The sequence below is a fragment of the Primulina eburnea genome, chromosome 8, assembly GCF_022965805.1.
Source record: "Primulina eburnea isolate SZY01 chromosome 8, ASM2296580v1, whole genome shotgun sequence".
Lineage (NCBI taxonomy): Eukaryota > Viridiplantae > Streptophyta > Magnoliopsida > Lamiales > Gesneriaceae > Primulina > Primulina eburnea.
Window position 1 is genome coordinate 42,439,128 of NC_133108.1, and position 14,705 is coordinate 42,453,832.

Sequence of the window (14,705 nt, forward strand, 5' to 3'; positions counted from 1 at the left end):
CAAAATCGATATATCATTTTGATTATATTAATAGAAATTAATACAAAATAATAAATTCGAAAATAGGAAAAACTAATTTTTTAGACAATTACTAAATAATAATATTTTTTTAGAAATACCAACCAAATTGTGGAAAAACCGTATAAGATATCAAAATTGTCGAGGCTAATTAGATAAATCTATAGGTTTCATTTTGTGTTTGGTCTGCACACTTGTCGATTATCTAGGACAGGAGTGCGTGCATGTTTCTTCTCTTCCGGTCCACCATTTTCCAATCCGCCGAGCTCACAGTTTCACTCCCAAGAACACACACACACACACGCACACTTCCCTTAAAAAATCTCATGTAATCTACGAGTAATATATCAAGCGAAAATGAGAGCCAGCAACCACCTGATAGGCCTCCTCAACTTCCTCACTTTCTTGCTTTCAATCCCCATCCTCGGCGGCGGGATATGGCTGAGCAGCCGAGCCAACAATACCGACTGCCTCAAGTTCCTGCAGTGGCCACTCATCGTCATAGGCGTATCCATCATGGTGGTCTCACTCGCGGGCTTCGCCGGCGCGTGCTACCGCAACACCTTCCTCATGTTCCTCTACTTGTGGGCCATGTTCTTCATTATCGCCGCTCTTGTTGGATTCATCATCTTCGCGTATGCTGTCACGGACAAAGGATCGGGTCAACCGGTCATGAACCGGGTCTATTTGGAGTACTACTTGGGGGATTATTCGGGCTGGTTGAAGGATCGCGTGGCGAGTGAGAGCTACTGGGGTAAGATTAGCTCTTGCATTAGGGATTCGCATGCCTGCAGAAAGATCCGGAGGAATGTTGGGGGTTTCCCGGAGACTCCAGAAATGTTCTATCTAAGAAAACTCAACCCTATTGAGGTAACGAAAACAAGAGAAATCTCAATATCTTTACTGTTTCTTTTTACAAATTTGTTCGAAAAGCGAGATAATTTTTCTGGGATTTGGTCATCAGCTCGGAAAAGTTCCAAATTTCTAGTTGAAAGTGACGATTTTGAGTTGGGATTCAAGAAATTCAAGAACAAATGTTGTGATAGCTTTATTTAGTTCAGGGCAAAAAAATTCTTGGAGTTTTCTAATCACGGGAACTTCATGATCTTGAACTTTGTCGACATATGAAATTGTTTCTTCATTGAAACAGAGTGGCTGAGATTCAAAAACTATGGTCCTTATCCGATGATGTCGACTTTTTACTTTTTTTCGTGTCGTTTAATTGAATTATTTTATAGCAATTCATTAAGTTTTAGACGATATCTTTTTCTTGTTACAATAAAGTAGAGACTTTTCTACAAAAATAATGACAACTCAAAAGAATTTGGCTTCCTCTATGGGCACTTATGTTTCATCTTTAATTTGAAAACATGTGGGCGTATGAACTTTCTTTACTTTGGTACTGAAAAGTCGTAAACAACGAGTTGTCTGCTTATAAATTATTTTTCTGTTTGCAAAAGCTTTTAGTGGTAAGTGATTTTTGCAGAAAAAGTTTAGATATTGAATTAAATTAGGAACATTAAACATAATTTTAATAAGATTTCTTGATGATTAACTAACATAATTGTTTAAGTTCGTTAATTATGTCATTTTTAAAATTTATGAATTTTTTTAGTTTTTTAGATTTCGGGTGATACAGTAATTTTTTGACCACATGATGGCATCAAAGTGATTATTCTACAACTATCATCGATTATAATATAGCATAGATTTTCTTGGTCGGGGATTTTCTTAAAAATTAGCAAGCGCAGATGAATGAATTTACGATAACTTGCTCCATACTTTCCTGAAATGGTTTGACCAATAAATGGGTCCTTTTGTTATATCTTGTTGCCTTATTTTCTAAGTTTGAAAGCTAGGCTGTACCCTAACATCACAATTATTCGATGAGCTAGTGTGGTAGAATTATTAAATAGAATAATGATCAACTTATGCATATGGTAGGGATCATGGGTTGTACTGTACAATGATCTTACCTTAATTTATGCGAATCTTTTAACTACTGTTATTCTTGAAAGCTGGTCTAAATTATCGGTACCCAGACTAATGGTTGTTGTAAAGATAATTGAATGTTACATGATTGAAAGTTAAGTCCAACGCCAGCCCTTCCCTTGAGAATCTGACATCTGCAATAGGTAACCTAGGCGACTATCGATTGACTATATATGCAGTATTTGTTACATGCACTTGCATTAACTCCATGATGTACTGGACTTTAGCCTTGTTTAAATATGAGCTTTATCAATATTATCGACACTGATAGACTTTTCTTGGTTGTCCTTGCTTTGTTTATTAACGAGAGCATCGTTGTTAGGACTTAAGCTTAATTGATTAGTCTGATTTAAAAAGACTGGTATATCGAATTAAAAAATCTGTTGGATTAGTTATACCAAATAAGCTGATGCAATCGATTATTGCATTACCAGATCACATAATATCTTTATGATATGAGTAAACTTATCATACCTCATACTTGCTAGGATGATACTGATTACTTTTTTGATGAAGTTGAGAATTTGTGGTCCTTGTAAGAGAAATTTTGATTATGCCATCATATGGGATTTCTTGATTTTCGAATGATTTGGTAAATCGATGAACAGGTCAAAAAGTTGCATTCCTTATTATTTTATATGCATTGTTTTGATTAATTTATCATATAAATTCTTGCTTATTTCATGATTCCCTTGATGATGTCGTTGCTTGGTTCTTTTGCAAATTTGTGGTTGCGTGAGAGATATCTCCACCTTTGTTCCACGTGTTGAACAAAATCGTCGCTGCGACGTGCTCTCGGACTGTATTTGGATGGATAAACTTCGTCAGAAAAGATTGTGTTTTTAGTTGGTTATTTTTAAAATTTGGAAGGGCTCATTTAAACAAAATATAAAATTCAAACAATTTGACTCTAGGACATCTGGGAGGTTTCTGTGCAAAATTGAAAACCAATTTTTTTGACAATGATATTCTAATATAAATTTGCTTTCGCTGATTGTTTTTAGAAATTAATAAAGTAATTTTTGTGTAGTATATGTGTTCGAGCTAATGCTTCTCGTTGGCTTTCATATGCAGTCCGGATGTTGCAAACCTCCTACATCATGCGGATTTGCGTACAACAATGAGACATTCTGGACAGACGGAGGGCTAACAGGAAACGACCTAGACTGCCAGCGATGGAGCAACGACCAGTCGCAACTTTGTTATGACTGCGACTCGTGTAAAGCTGGCGTGCTGGCCAGCCTTAAGAAGAGCTGGCGAAAGGTCTCCGTTATCAACATCGTCGTGTTAATCATCCTAGCTATCGTTTGTGTGGTTGCCTGTGCAGCCTTTAGGCACAACAAACAAATGGACAATGATGAACCGTATGGCGAGACTCGAATGGAGAAGGAAAGGCCTAGCAGAATACACTTTTAAGGAGTAAACTCTGAATCACTGCTTGCGTTTGAATCAATATCTTTGCCTGTATATTTTATTGTTTATGACCTTGCTTTAAGTTTTTTGCACTCACCCAGATTCTTATTATATATGGTATCGATGGGTGAGTTTATGTTACTATGGAAATAGATCTCTCGATTTTTGTGCTCATCTCATTTGAAAACAAAAAACTTAGGATCCATCGTCTCATACAAATACATCGCAAATGCTAACCCGGTATCCATAATGCTTTCGAAAATATTTAACCAACTTTTGAAAGTACAATATTGACCAGGAACAAACTGGAGCCACCAGAAAACAAATTCATCTCAAGATATTCATTTATGAGAAAGGAGGAGAAGAGTGTCATTGCTAAAATATAAATATCATTAACTGAATAAAGAAATCACTATAAAATTTGAACTTATGAACAGGGAATGATTCACATATCGTCCAAATCTTCTTCATCTTCCATAAAACAAGGTCGGCCAAGTTTCTGCTCAACAAACAAAGTTCACAGACCCAACATTAGTCCGAAAATAATATCATCAACACAACACGATATAAGTCCAACTCTACCTTGTTTAAGGAAGAGTCGCTTTGGCGCATCATTTCCACCGAGAGCCCGAACCATTCATCGATTCATCCGAAACAATTTCGATGCCTTTCAAGGAAAAGTGCTCTTTCGCCGTGCAATAGCATGCAACCTTAAAATTGTTTTTAAACCATTAACCCTAAGTAAAAATTACTAACTTATTTTAACTATTAATTAATTACCTATATTTACAAGTGTGCGACATTGCGGTATTTTTGCATTAAATGTCAGATTTTATGAGCGAACATTTTCACACATCCTAAAATTTGTAAATCATATATTTTCATCAACTTTTTGTCACCATATAATTCTGGGAAAAAAATATCCTTTAATTATTCTCGTACTGTGAGCCAAGCCAAACGAGGAGCAAGGCTTTACCAGCATCCGGGTTATTCCACCCGGGTTGTTAGGGGTGGGCAACGGTCGGTTTGGTTCGGTTTTAGTCTACAACGGTTCGGTTTTTCGGTTTTCGGTTTTGAATATCTCTAGTCCAAAACCAAACCATTTTATTACGGTTCGGTTCGGTTTTTTTGTAATACGGTTCGGTTTTTACGGCCGGTTATATACGGTTGGCTAAAATTTGTTGAGAGATAAAATTATATGTCATTTTATGTCTTTAAAATCTAAATCATAGTATTTTTCAAATATTTAATTTGTGAGACTTGATTAACCATGTAAACACGGAAAATGCATGAATCCAATGGAATATTCAGTAATAAGAATGATAACAAGGTGTCAACCAGTTCGAATGGAACACAAATAATCTTACGAAATATTAAAGAAATATATACAGAAAAAAAGAGAACGTCGACTAATGAGTGGTGAGAAATAAGAGAAAACGATCGAATTGAAAAATTGAGGGTTAATGATACTAAGTTCCTAAATCTTAATAGGCCCATTATATATAAAAGGCTTATATTTAACAATAATATGACCCATTATACATAAAAACCTTGTATTTAACAAAAATATGGCCGGTTCGATTTTTCGGTTTTTTTGGGGCTTAAAACCGAAAACCGAACCGAAAAACCGAACTTTATATATTTTAAAACCATAACCGACCGAAAAACCGATAAAACCGAACCATTTAAACCGAATTATTCGGTTCGATCGGTTTTTTCGGTTTTTCGGGTTTTATGCCCACCCCTACGGGTTGTCATGGGCAATCTCGTATAAAACCCCAGCAAGCAAGAGTCTTCCACGTTCGAAACCTCACATTCCGAAGAATGGAGTCGGCGGACTTTGAGGCGGACCCTAACTTTCGATCCATCGCCGCTGCCCAGCGCATTGAACTGATGGAGGCCAAAGCCCTGGATTCCGACCTGGATTTTGCCTTCAACCTCCAACTTCAGGAGGCCATCTCCGCCTCTCTTTCCCTGCAAAACCAACCATCCACCTCCACCACTGCCGGACCCCCTGACCAATTGAATCCTCCGAAGTCGAGAGACGACTTTACGAACTTCACTGACCTCCAGTCCGAGGAACTCCTCAAACTCGATCAGGAATTAAAGGACTTTGCTATCTCGGAAACAGAGTTTTCTAGACTGAAGACTGATCTCCACCGTCGGATGCACGATCACAAAATGGCACTTCAAATCTCGAAAATGTCCGATGACGAGTGGGAGGACTGGGGCGATGATTTCGAAGTTCCTTTCGGAGAAGGCAGCTCCAAGGGAGCCAATGCCGAGATTTTTAGGATTTACACGAAGGGTTTGGCGGAGAGGCAACTTCCGAAGGGGAATGTTCTTGGAGGGATTGGCGTTGCAATATGTGATTCAAAGGATGAACTGCTGTTTGAGCTGCGAAAACCCTTAGTGGGCAATGTGATGAGCCGGCAGTTTGCCGAACTTAGGGCACTAATCGAGGGTCTGAATGCTGCGATAGAATTGGAACTCCATAGGGTCGTCTTTTTCTGTGATTACTATCCGATATACAAGTTTGTAAGTTTCAATCCCTTTGAATTCGTTCATTTCCCTTTATCTCTGACTTACAAATTGGTGAGTTTCAAATCCTGAATAGGAAACGTCTAAAGCATGTGATAAGATTATGTTTCATGTAATTATCATAGGGAGGGTATTTAGAGAACATAACAAAGATACCTCTAAATAATGACGAGAAAGTTATCTTGATCCAAAGTTTTTGTTTTGGATGTGTTAGAATTGCAATGATAAGTTGATAACCACATAGGTTTAGTTTTTAATATTGAAAAAAAAAACAATAATCACACCAAAAGAACAAAATAATTAACGTGAGCCAATATCCCTTAATTTATCTTGATAATATGAATTTGATGTTGTATTAAGAATTGTGTTCTTCATTAAATGCAAAACGAAATATTTGACGCCTTGACGCGCGAAGGCAAAAGAGAAAAGAACAAAATAAAGGCCATGGATAATAAAAATAAGTATTAGATGTAAAAAAGTTCTTTCACTCAAAAGGAGAGTTTGTTTGATGAACAAAATCCAACCGTCTAATAGCTCAATCAAATTATCACTGTTAATAACATTCACAAAATGTTTCCATCAACATTGGCTTGAGTTAGCTTCGCATGCTGTAGGTTTTGGAAATTTGACTCTATTGCTCCTTGTTTGTGAGTTTTAGGGAAAAGTAGTCCAATTTGTGCACTCGTCAATCCTTGGTAAACCACTCCTATCTCATATGATTTTGGGCCGTGAATGCTAGTGCATGAGATCTCATTGAAATGCCATTTTTCATGCTTATGAATGTATATATTTTCATTGTAAAAGTATCATTAGCTTCGGAGTTACTCTGGTTATTATCCTGCTAGCCCCTGGATGCCTTCATTTGTCTTAAACATGAAAGCTGGCTCAAACTTTTTCTCACGTGTGAGAATAGTCCATCATAGATTCTGTAAACATACTTCGTCTTTTTGTGAGGATACTTGTGTCTATGAATCCCTCCACTTGTTATTTTACCACATATACAGCATTTTATGGCGTTGAAATTTTTAGAGTCTATTAGGGACCCATCGTCCCACGTTGGATCCTTTCGAAGTATTGATAATTCAGGATTGACATTTTTAGCGGCAAGGTACTGTAGTAGTGGAGACTGGAGAGTTTTGAGTTATCTTGGGATAGTGGTTTTAGAGCTTTAGGGACTTGAATTGCTGAAGAAGGAGGTCTGATTGTTCTGGAAAGAAGTTAGAATCTTGTTTCCGAAGAACTTTTGTAACCGAAAAAGAGAAAAAAAACAAAATAGTGCTGCTTGGGTGGACTCGGTAGAGAAAGATGGGAATTTTAATGGTTTAGGGTGATTTTGTGCTGGGCCTTAAAATTTTTAACATAGAAAGAAGCGATGATGGGGCTTCATCTTGGGGTTTTATAATAAACAAAACCATGCCACCAAGTTGTTTTTTTTCTCCTCTTTTTTTTTAACATGTAAAGCCTGAAGTGTTTCCCATTGCGCTTTAGGCACAAACTGCGCTTCTAGAAAGGCACATGACCATGCACGCCTTTTGGAAACACTGCACTCGGGGCCTTGGCGTCCCAGGTGTGTACTTTTAATTAACGGTTGAGCCAGGTGAATATGGCACTCTTGACTCTACCTAGTTATTGCATTGAGTATGAAAGTGATTTTGGACAGTGAGTATTGTTTTGATATTAAAACTAATGGAAAAAGATGAAATTTTGTCTGGAGTGAATTTCGATCCCGCAACTAGCAGGAAAGTGCGATGATGATGATTTAGGTATGTAAGCTTTAGTTGACATATTTTATTTTCTTTTACACAGAATAAGCTGGGAAACTATGTTTCTTTTGTAAAAGGATGTAATTAAATGGTCTTTTATTAACTTCCTAAATCCTAACTAATATGAAAAAAATGATTAAAAGTTGAGGCGCGAAAAACATCAAGAAATAATTGGTGGAGGCTATTTGAACTGAACAATTGAATTGAATGGATATGCATTTGCGTTTGTGTGTTATTTTGCAAAAGTTGCAAAAAGCACTTTTTCATATAAATGAACAGAAGTTCAGGTAATTAATCATTTTCTACAGAATTAATATTTCAGTTATGTTCATGTCAGCAAACTTATTTGTGAATTTGGTGCATCATCATATGTTTTTATCTTTCTTTAGTTTCTTCATTTTGAGGTGGGAAGTAGTTTTTTTAATTATTTCGCTGAAGTGATTTTTTGAAAAAGTGGAATAGCATTTTATGACGAAAAGTATATAAACATATTTCTTTTGCTGTTTTGGTGTTTAGTTTTCAAAGAGATGATCTATTTCTTGTCGAATGATTTTAAGGTTTCACATGTCACGCTAGGATCCATTGATACCCGCATTGCTTCCGAATCAGAATCCGAAAACAACAAGTCTCGTGGTATATATATGAACTAAACCAGTCTATTGTCTCATAAAAATGAAAAACGAAATATGTTTTTACAATCAGGAACTAAAACATAATTGTAGCAACTCTGTTTTGGACAAAATACATCAGCGAAACCTTAAAAATTTTAAGTAACAGTAACAAAAAATTTATGAACAGCATCAACAGCTTTAAAAACATCTCCATTACAAACTCAAAATTGGGTCTTATTAGGGAAAGGGAGGTAAGGGGTGAGTGTCTCGGAAAACATTTAGTCGATCGAACATGATATAATATAACATATATATAAATATATATAACTTACAGAAAAGTAAATTCGACGTAGCATTTGAAATACCCTCAAAACTGAAAGCGAAACTGAAACTGAAATTTAACATAAGTAGATATGAATATAACAAAACTGATTTTTTGTAGATTGAATCAGAACAAAATAAACTCAGATACGTACCAGTCCTTTAGAATTAACCCTCTTATAGGTAATGTCAAAACATCAGTTTACCCACAAGGACATGAAATATCAAAACAACGGTTTCCTACAAGAGTTTTGGTTATCTACCCACCGAACTATGTTTAGAAACAAAGTTCTGTATTCCTACCATTTGGATTTGGAAATATATAGTGCCAAAAATATACTATCCCCGTCCCAAATATATGGATTATATATTTTTTTCAGTTATCCCAAATATGCACTCCAGTTTCTACATTTATTAGCATTTCTTATTTTTTTTACCTATATGCCTTTTAACTAAATTTTGGAAAGAAGTGCAACCATATTTTGAATGATATAAATAAGGATAAAATAATAAATTTGATTGTAAAAATTCTTTTGACATACTTAATCAATGTGAAAAAACTAACTTATATATTTGGGACACAAGTAATAACTTTGTACTCTGGAGTTTCAGAAATGCGGAGTTTCAAAATATTTAACGCATTGGATCGATTTAACACATATGTCTTACAAGTGCTTGAATTGAATTTGGATGCAAGAAAGCTCCAAAAAAAATTGCCTTTTTCTGTTCTGGAATTGCCTTGACCTATTTATAATTTCTGCAGCGATTCTACATATGGCTTGTGTGATTATTCTCCCTACTGATGTTTATAGGGGTGGAAATGGAGCAGTTATGGCCCCATAATTTGCCATTAACAGCCCACTTTCGGCCATGATTTTCCTCATTGTTGCTCATGATGATAGCAGTGATAATTCTTTGTAACTGTTGGGAGAAGACGGTGGGTTGATTGTTGACCGGGTCTTCACATTATTGATGCATGAGAACACCTCCCCAGTAACATAACAAAAAAAGAATTACAGTTCCAAGACAGCTTGGATTTGTGTATCCTTGTCCCAAAATCTAAAGACTGAAACATCTAACTTGAAATTGAAGCAACTAATGTTGCACTAAGAATAGCTGCCTTGCTTTTAATTGATCATGATGGAAGTAATTTGAACTGTTGATGATCCTTATTCCTCAAAGCTAACTTATTTAGTTCAAATTGTCATTGAAACTAGATCACACGCCGGTGGGCAGCGAAACAGAGAAAAGTTTCGGCATTAGTCAATCAAGTCTTCGAACTTCAAGAAAAATTTTCTTACTGCAGGCCAGCTATTGTGACTCGAAATGATATCAAGTTTGCATTTAAACTTGCAAGAGAAGCTATAGTTACTCAGTTGACGAAACGTGCAGAATTGAGTAGTTCTAGTAACTTGTATGAGACATGTGTAATTTGTTTCGAAGATGCAAATATTAACCAGATCTTCACCGTCGATGACTGCTTGCACCGATATTGCTTTTCTTGCATGAAACAGCATGTGGAAGTGAAGTTACTACATGGGATGTTACCTAAATGTCCGCATGAGGGCTGCGGGACTGAACTGAAAATCGGCAGTTGTAGCAAATTCTTGACACAGAGGCTGACGGAAATTATGTATCATCGCATAATGGAGGCTTCAATTCCCATCACAGAGAAAATCTATTGCCCTTACCCAAAATGTTCGGCTTTAATGTCTAAAACGGAGGTTTTAGAATATTCCAAGAATGCCTTAGTGGGAGCAGAAAAATCTGGAAACCGGAAGTGCATAAAATGCAACAGTAACTTTTGCATCAATTGCAAGGTGCCATGGCACGATAACATGGGTTGTTTGGAATACAAGAAGAGAAATCCTTATCCCCAGCCAGAAGAAGTGAAGTTGAAGAATTTGGCCGCAACAAATATGTGGCGTCAGTGTGTCAAGTGCAACCATATGATTGAACTTGCTGCTGGGTGCTACCACATGACTTGCAGGTACCAACTAAATATCAGCTATCTCAATGTTTCACATAAATATCTAGAATTATAATGAACAATGGTTGATTTAACTTTCCAAATTTAGTGGAATTTCTTTAGATGGAATGGTATGGCCTCCCAAGATGTAGCTATGTTTTTTCCCATTAAACTGAGATTTTCTGTGAAAAGGATTATGAAATGAATAAGGCGATGCATTCCAAATTAGAAGTAGATCATCTTTTAATCTATGAGAATTGCCTGTCTTACCATTTGGAACATGAGAGAACCTATTGCATCTTCTCATAGAAAATATGGGTATCATTAATTCATGTCCTAGCTGGTGTCAAGCTCCGTCGATTATAATTTATAAGCTCCAGTTCTAGCCTTCGTTAAACCAGAGGCTTATTTGCACACTATACTTTTACACCTTCAGTCTTCAATTCTTATTCCTCGTTTGCTTTTTTTGACTATTCAATGGATGATCTTTTATACCTACTTAAATTAAGTTTCATTAAACTTCTTTGGATACATGTAAGTTTCTTGGTTTCCCGTACTTTGGTATTGGTTCGAACCCAATTCTTTCAGATGTGGCTATGAATTTTGCTATACTTGTGGAGCGGAGTGGAGAAACAAGGAAGCAACTTGTCACTGTCCACTTTGGGTTGAAGAAAACATTTTAGATGAAGACTTTAGCGACGAAGAGGAGGAAGAAGATGATGAGGACGACGACGACGACGATGATGAAGAGTACGACGAGTCGGATTCTGACTACTACTGGTAAGTTTAGTGAGGAGAGAGGGACAAGGAGCAATAATTCCCACTGCTAAAATATATTATTTTGGCTGATTGGATGCTTGATTCTCGATAACTTCGAATTATCTAGGATTTTCAAGTACTAACTATTTTGATTGTTGTAGATATATTGGTCACTATTTTCATGTCTTTCCTTTTCAGATGGAATCAATGACCAATTCATACTGGGTTCTTGCAACGACTGATGTGGGATATAAGCCGTGATGATGAACGTTAGGACGAACACCTATATTCGCACAAACGCTATATATCTTGTATATCGAAACGATGTTTCAGTCCGTTTCATATATTTAGGTATATTTTATGTCTTTTCATTAAATATATGTGTTCTCCAATAATTTAATATATTATAATGTATAAATAATAAGATTGAAAAACTATTTGGAATATGTGATCTGTGGCAGCCGACTATCCTTTCCTCGTATATTTAGTCGTATGATTTGCCTTGGAAGAAGCTAGGAATGATTCTCAATTTCAGAATTGATTATATACCAAAATGATGAACAAAGTCATTAAATTGTACAATGTCTCGATAGAATTGATGAGAGAAGATGTCATCAAGTATGATCAGAAGAAGTGATGTACATTCAATACGAGGTAGTTGTCATGTTTAGGTCTCAATAACAACACAACTCCGTTTTGTTGCAAACTTAATTCTAAATTCAGAATATTAAACTTTTGTTTTGTTTTTTTAAAGTGAATGAGTCCTCTTTTACATTATGTTTTATGGATAAATTTCTGGTATCCATACAACTTCTTCCGAATTCCAACCTACAACCCAGTGACACGTGTAAAAGAATTTATTTATTTTAATTTTCCGTAAATTTCCCTCTTATTGTTAAGAACATATATAAACCTGAAAATCATCGTTTCCAACCGTTCAATTCACGGCTTCCATCTTCACCACAGCTGTCACGCCACAGTCACCGACGCCGCTGTTGCCGTATTACGTTTGATATTTTGCTTTTTGATCTTTTTACTTTAAGTGGTCCTTTAGTTTTTTAAAGTTTAATAATTTTTTTTTTGAAACATAAAGTTTAATATTTAGATTGTTCATATTTGAAGTTATTATTATATGTATAAATGTATAATAACAGTATGTTTGACAACCAGAATTTGAGAAGATTTTGTGAGATTTGGAATTGGATTTGGAATTGGATTTGGAAATTCAAATATTTAAAAATCCATTTCTTGTTTGGAGAAAAAAATATTCGAATTTAGAATTTTAAAATTTTACTAAACTACCCTTATAAACTTTTGGTGGAGAATGATGTGATTGATAAAAAAATAATTTTATGTTTTTAAAATCCAAATCCCACCAAATCTTATCAAATTTGATGGGATTTGGATATACTTGTTGAAATCTCATGAAATTCTAAGCAAATCCAAATCCTTTTTTATTAATATTTTGTCAAAGAATAAAAATAGGATTTTGAAATCCAAATCCCATGAAATACTGTCAAATGTGAGTTGCCAAACACACCGTAAATAGATCCATCTTGGTCGTACTCTTCCCCCATTCGGCGAAGCAGCTAACAAAACCTCACGCAACAAGCCCCTGCCCGGCACTGCGTTGAATGAAGGCCGAGGAAAAATGAAAACTACGGACCCTCCAAACGGCGCCTCCGCCATCGACTGCGGCCTTATACCTTCCCTCCTCTCCTCCTTCGTCGACACTTTCATCGATTTCTCCGTCAGCGGCGGCCTTTTCTTGCCTCCAGACCCATTGAACAACACCGGTAACCCCCTGCAAACTGTATTTCCTCAGCCTAGCCGCCTCATTGCAATCGGGGATCTCCACGGAGACCTTATCAAGTCCAAGCAGGCCTTAAGGCTCGCGGGTTTGATCGACCCAGGTGATCGTTGGTCTGGCGGGTCGGCTACTGTGGTACAGGTGGGTGATATTTTTGATCGCGGGGGGGATGAGATTAAGTTGTTGTATTTCTTTGAGAAATTGAAGAGAGAGGCTGCGAAAACAGGTGGTCTTGTTATTACTATGAATGGGAATCATGAGATTATGAATGTTGATGGGGACTTTCGCTATGTGACTCGTGAGGGGCTCGAGGAGTTTAAGAATTGGGCAATGTGGCAATGTGTAGGGAATGTTATGAAGAAAATGTGTAGTGGGGTGGATGAAAATTTTGTGATTAAGGATTTGTTTGATGGGATTCCTTGTGAATTCCGAAACATTAAGCCCGAGTTGCTGACCGGTGTTAGAGCCCGAGTTGCTGCTATGAGGCCAAATGGGTTGATAGCAAATAGATTCTTGTCCAAGAACCAGACAGTTGTTGTAGTTGGGGACTCAGTTTTTGCTCATGGAGGGTTGTTGCAGAAACATGTATCATACGGATTAGAGCGTGTGAACAAAGACGTAAGGGATTGGATTCGGGGGACGAAGGAGAAGGTGGCAAATCAATTAGTGAGGGGGAGGAATTCTATTGTTTGGTTAAGGAATTTTTCGAACGAATTGGCGAAAGATTGTGATTGTTCAATGCTTGAGCATGTACTCGAGACAATTCCTGGAGCGAAGAGAATGATTATGGGACATACGATTCAAAGTGGTGGTATTAATGCAATTTGTGGTAACCGAGCAATAAGGATAGATGTAGGAATGTCGTGGGGGTGTGGGAATGGATTACCAGAGGTTTTGGAGATAATTGAAAACTCGGAGGTTCGCATTTTGACTTCCAATCCTTTGTATCTGAAAGGGTATGGAGCTTCTCTGCCTCCCAATGAGAAAGATGGCATTGGTTCATTGATCCCAGAACAAAGAGTGAGGCAAATTGAGGTGAATGCTTGAATACAGATGTATTAAAATGCCTCAAGTTACATCTGTATATGGAATTCTTGTAGGCTGTATTTGGATGGGAGGGTTTGAAGCTATACATCCACTCTACTTGTTTGTCTAGTTAAAGTTTATTGACTTTGAAATCCTCAAGTTAGCATTTTAGCCTATTTTGCAATGATAGCAAGCCATTCAAACTCTTCATTTTCGGTATAATTTGAAATCAGTAAAACCTTTTGCAAAATCAAATCCCTCCATCTGAACACAAGCTTAGTTATTTATTCCTTTTTAATGGGATGTTTACCTAGTTTTTTGCTCTGGTACATTGGTGTAAAACTGTAGTCAAGATGCTCAATTCAAATGTTAATATTATAGATTCTTCTCTGTGTAAAGCATTTGTTCTGTGGGTATATTCGAAGAGCTTATTCATTCTTCTTAAAGGTGTTTGTGAGCCACATAGTGTCTCGTTTCGTTCA

General features: G+C 36.6%; 3 protein-coding genes across 4 annotated transcripts; all 3 read left to right on the forward strand.

Moving 5' to 3' along the window:
* The first annotated feature begins 189 nt into the window (after nt 1-189).
* On the forward strand, nt 190-3,597 carry LOC140839955 (tetraspanin-3-like). The gene is made up of 2 exons (XM_073206977.1): nt 190-888; nt 3,085-3,597. Exons 1-2 carry the CDS (start codon nt 376-378, stop codon nt 3,424-3,426), a joined length of 855 nt encoding a protein of 284 aa, XP_073063078.1. The 5' UTR covers nt 190-375; the 3' UTR covers nt 3,427-3,597.
* A 1,579-nt stretch (nt 3,598-5,176) lies between these two features.
* LOC140839954 (E3 ubiquitin-protein ligase RSL1) lies at nt 5,177-11,833 on the forward strand. Of its 2 annotated transcripts, XM_073206976.1 has the most exons (4): nt 5,177-5,961; nt 9,877-10,649; nt 11,217-11,408; nt 11,586-11,833. In XM_073206976.1, coding segments are annotated over exons 1-4 (1,680 nt in total). In that variant the 5' UTR covers nt 5,177-5,247; the 3' UTR covers nt 11,587-11,833. The 2 variants fall into 2 exon arrangements, with proteins under 2 accessions (XP_073063077.1, XP_073063075.1); XM_073206974.1 differs by lacking the exon at nt 11,586-11,833 and having other exon boundaries at nt 11,217-11,412.
* Nucleotides 11,834-12,935: 1,102 nt separating this feature from the next.
* LOC140839956 (shewanella-like protein phosphatase 2) lies at nt 12,936-14,669 on the forward strand. Its single transcript, XM_073206978.1, has one exon. The coding sequence runs from the start codon at nt 13,039-13,041 to the stop codon at nt 14,242-14,244; it is 1,206 nt and encodes a 401-aa protein (XP_073063079.1). The 5' UTR covers nt 12,936-13,038; the 3' UTR covers nt 14,245-14,669.
* Nucleotides 14,670-14,705: the final 36 nt, after the last annotated feature.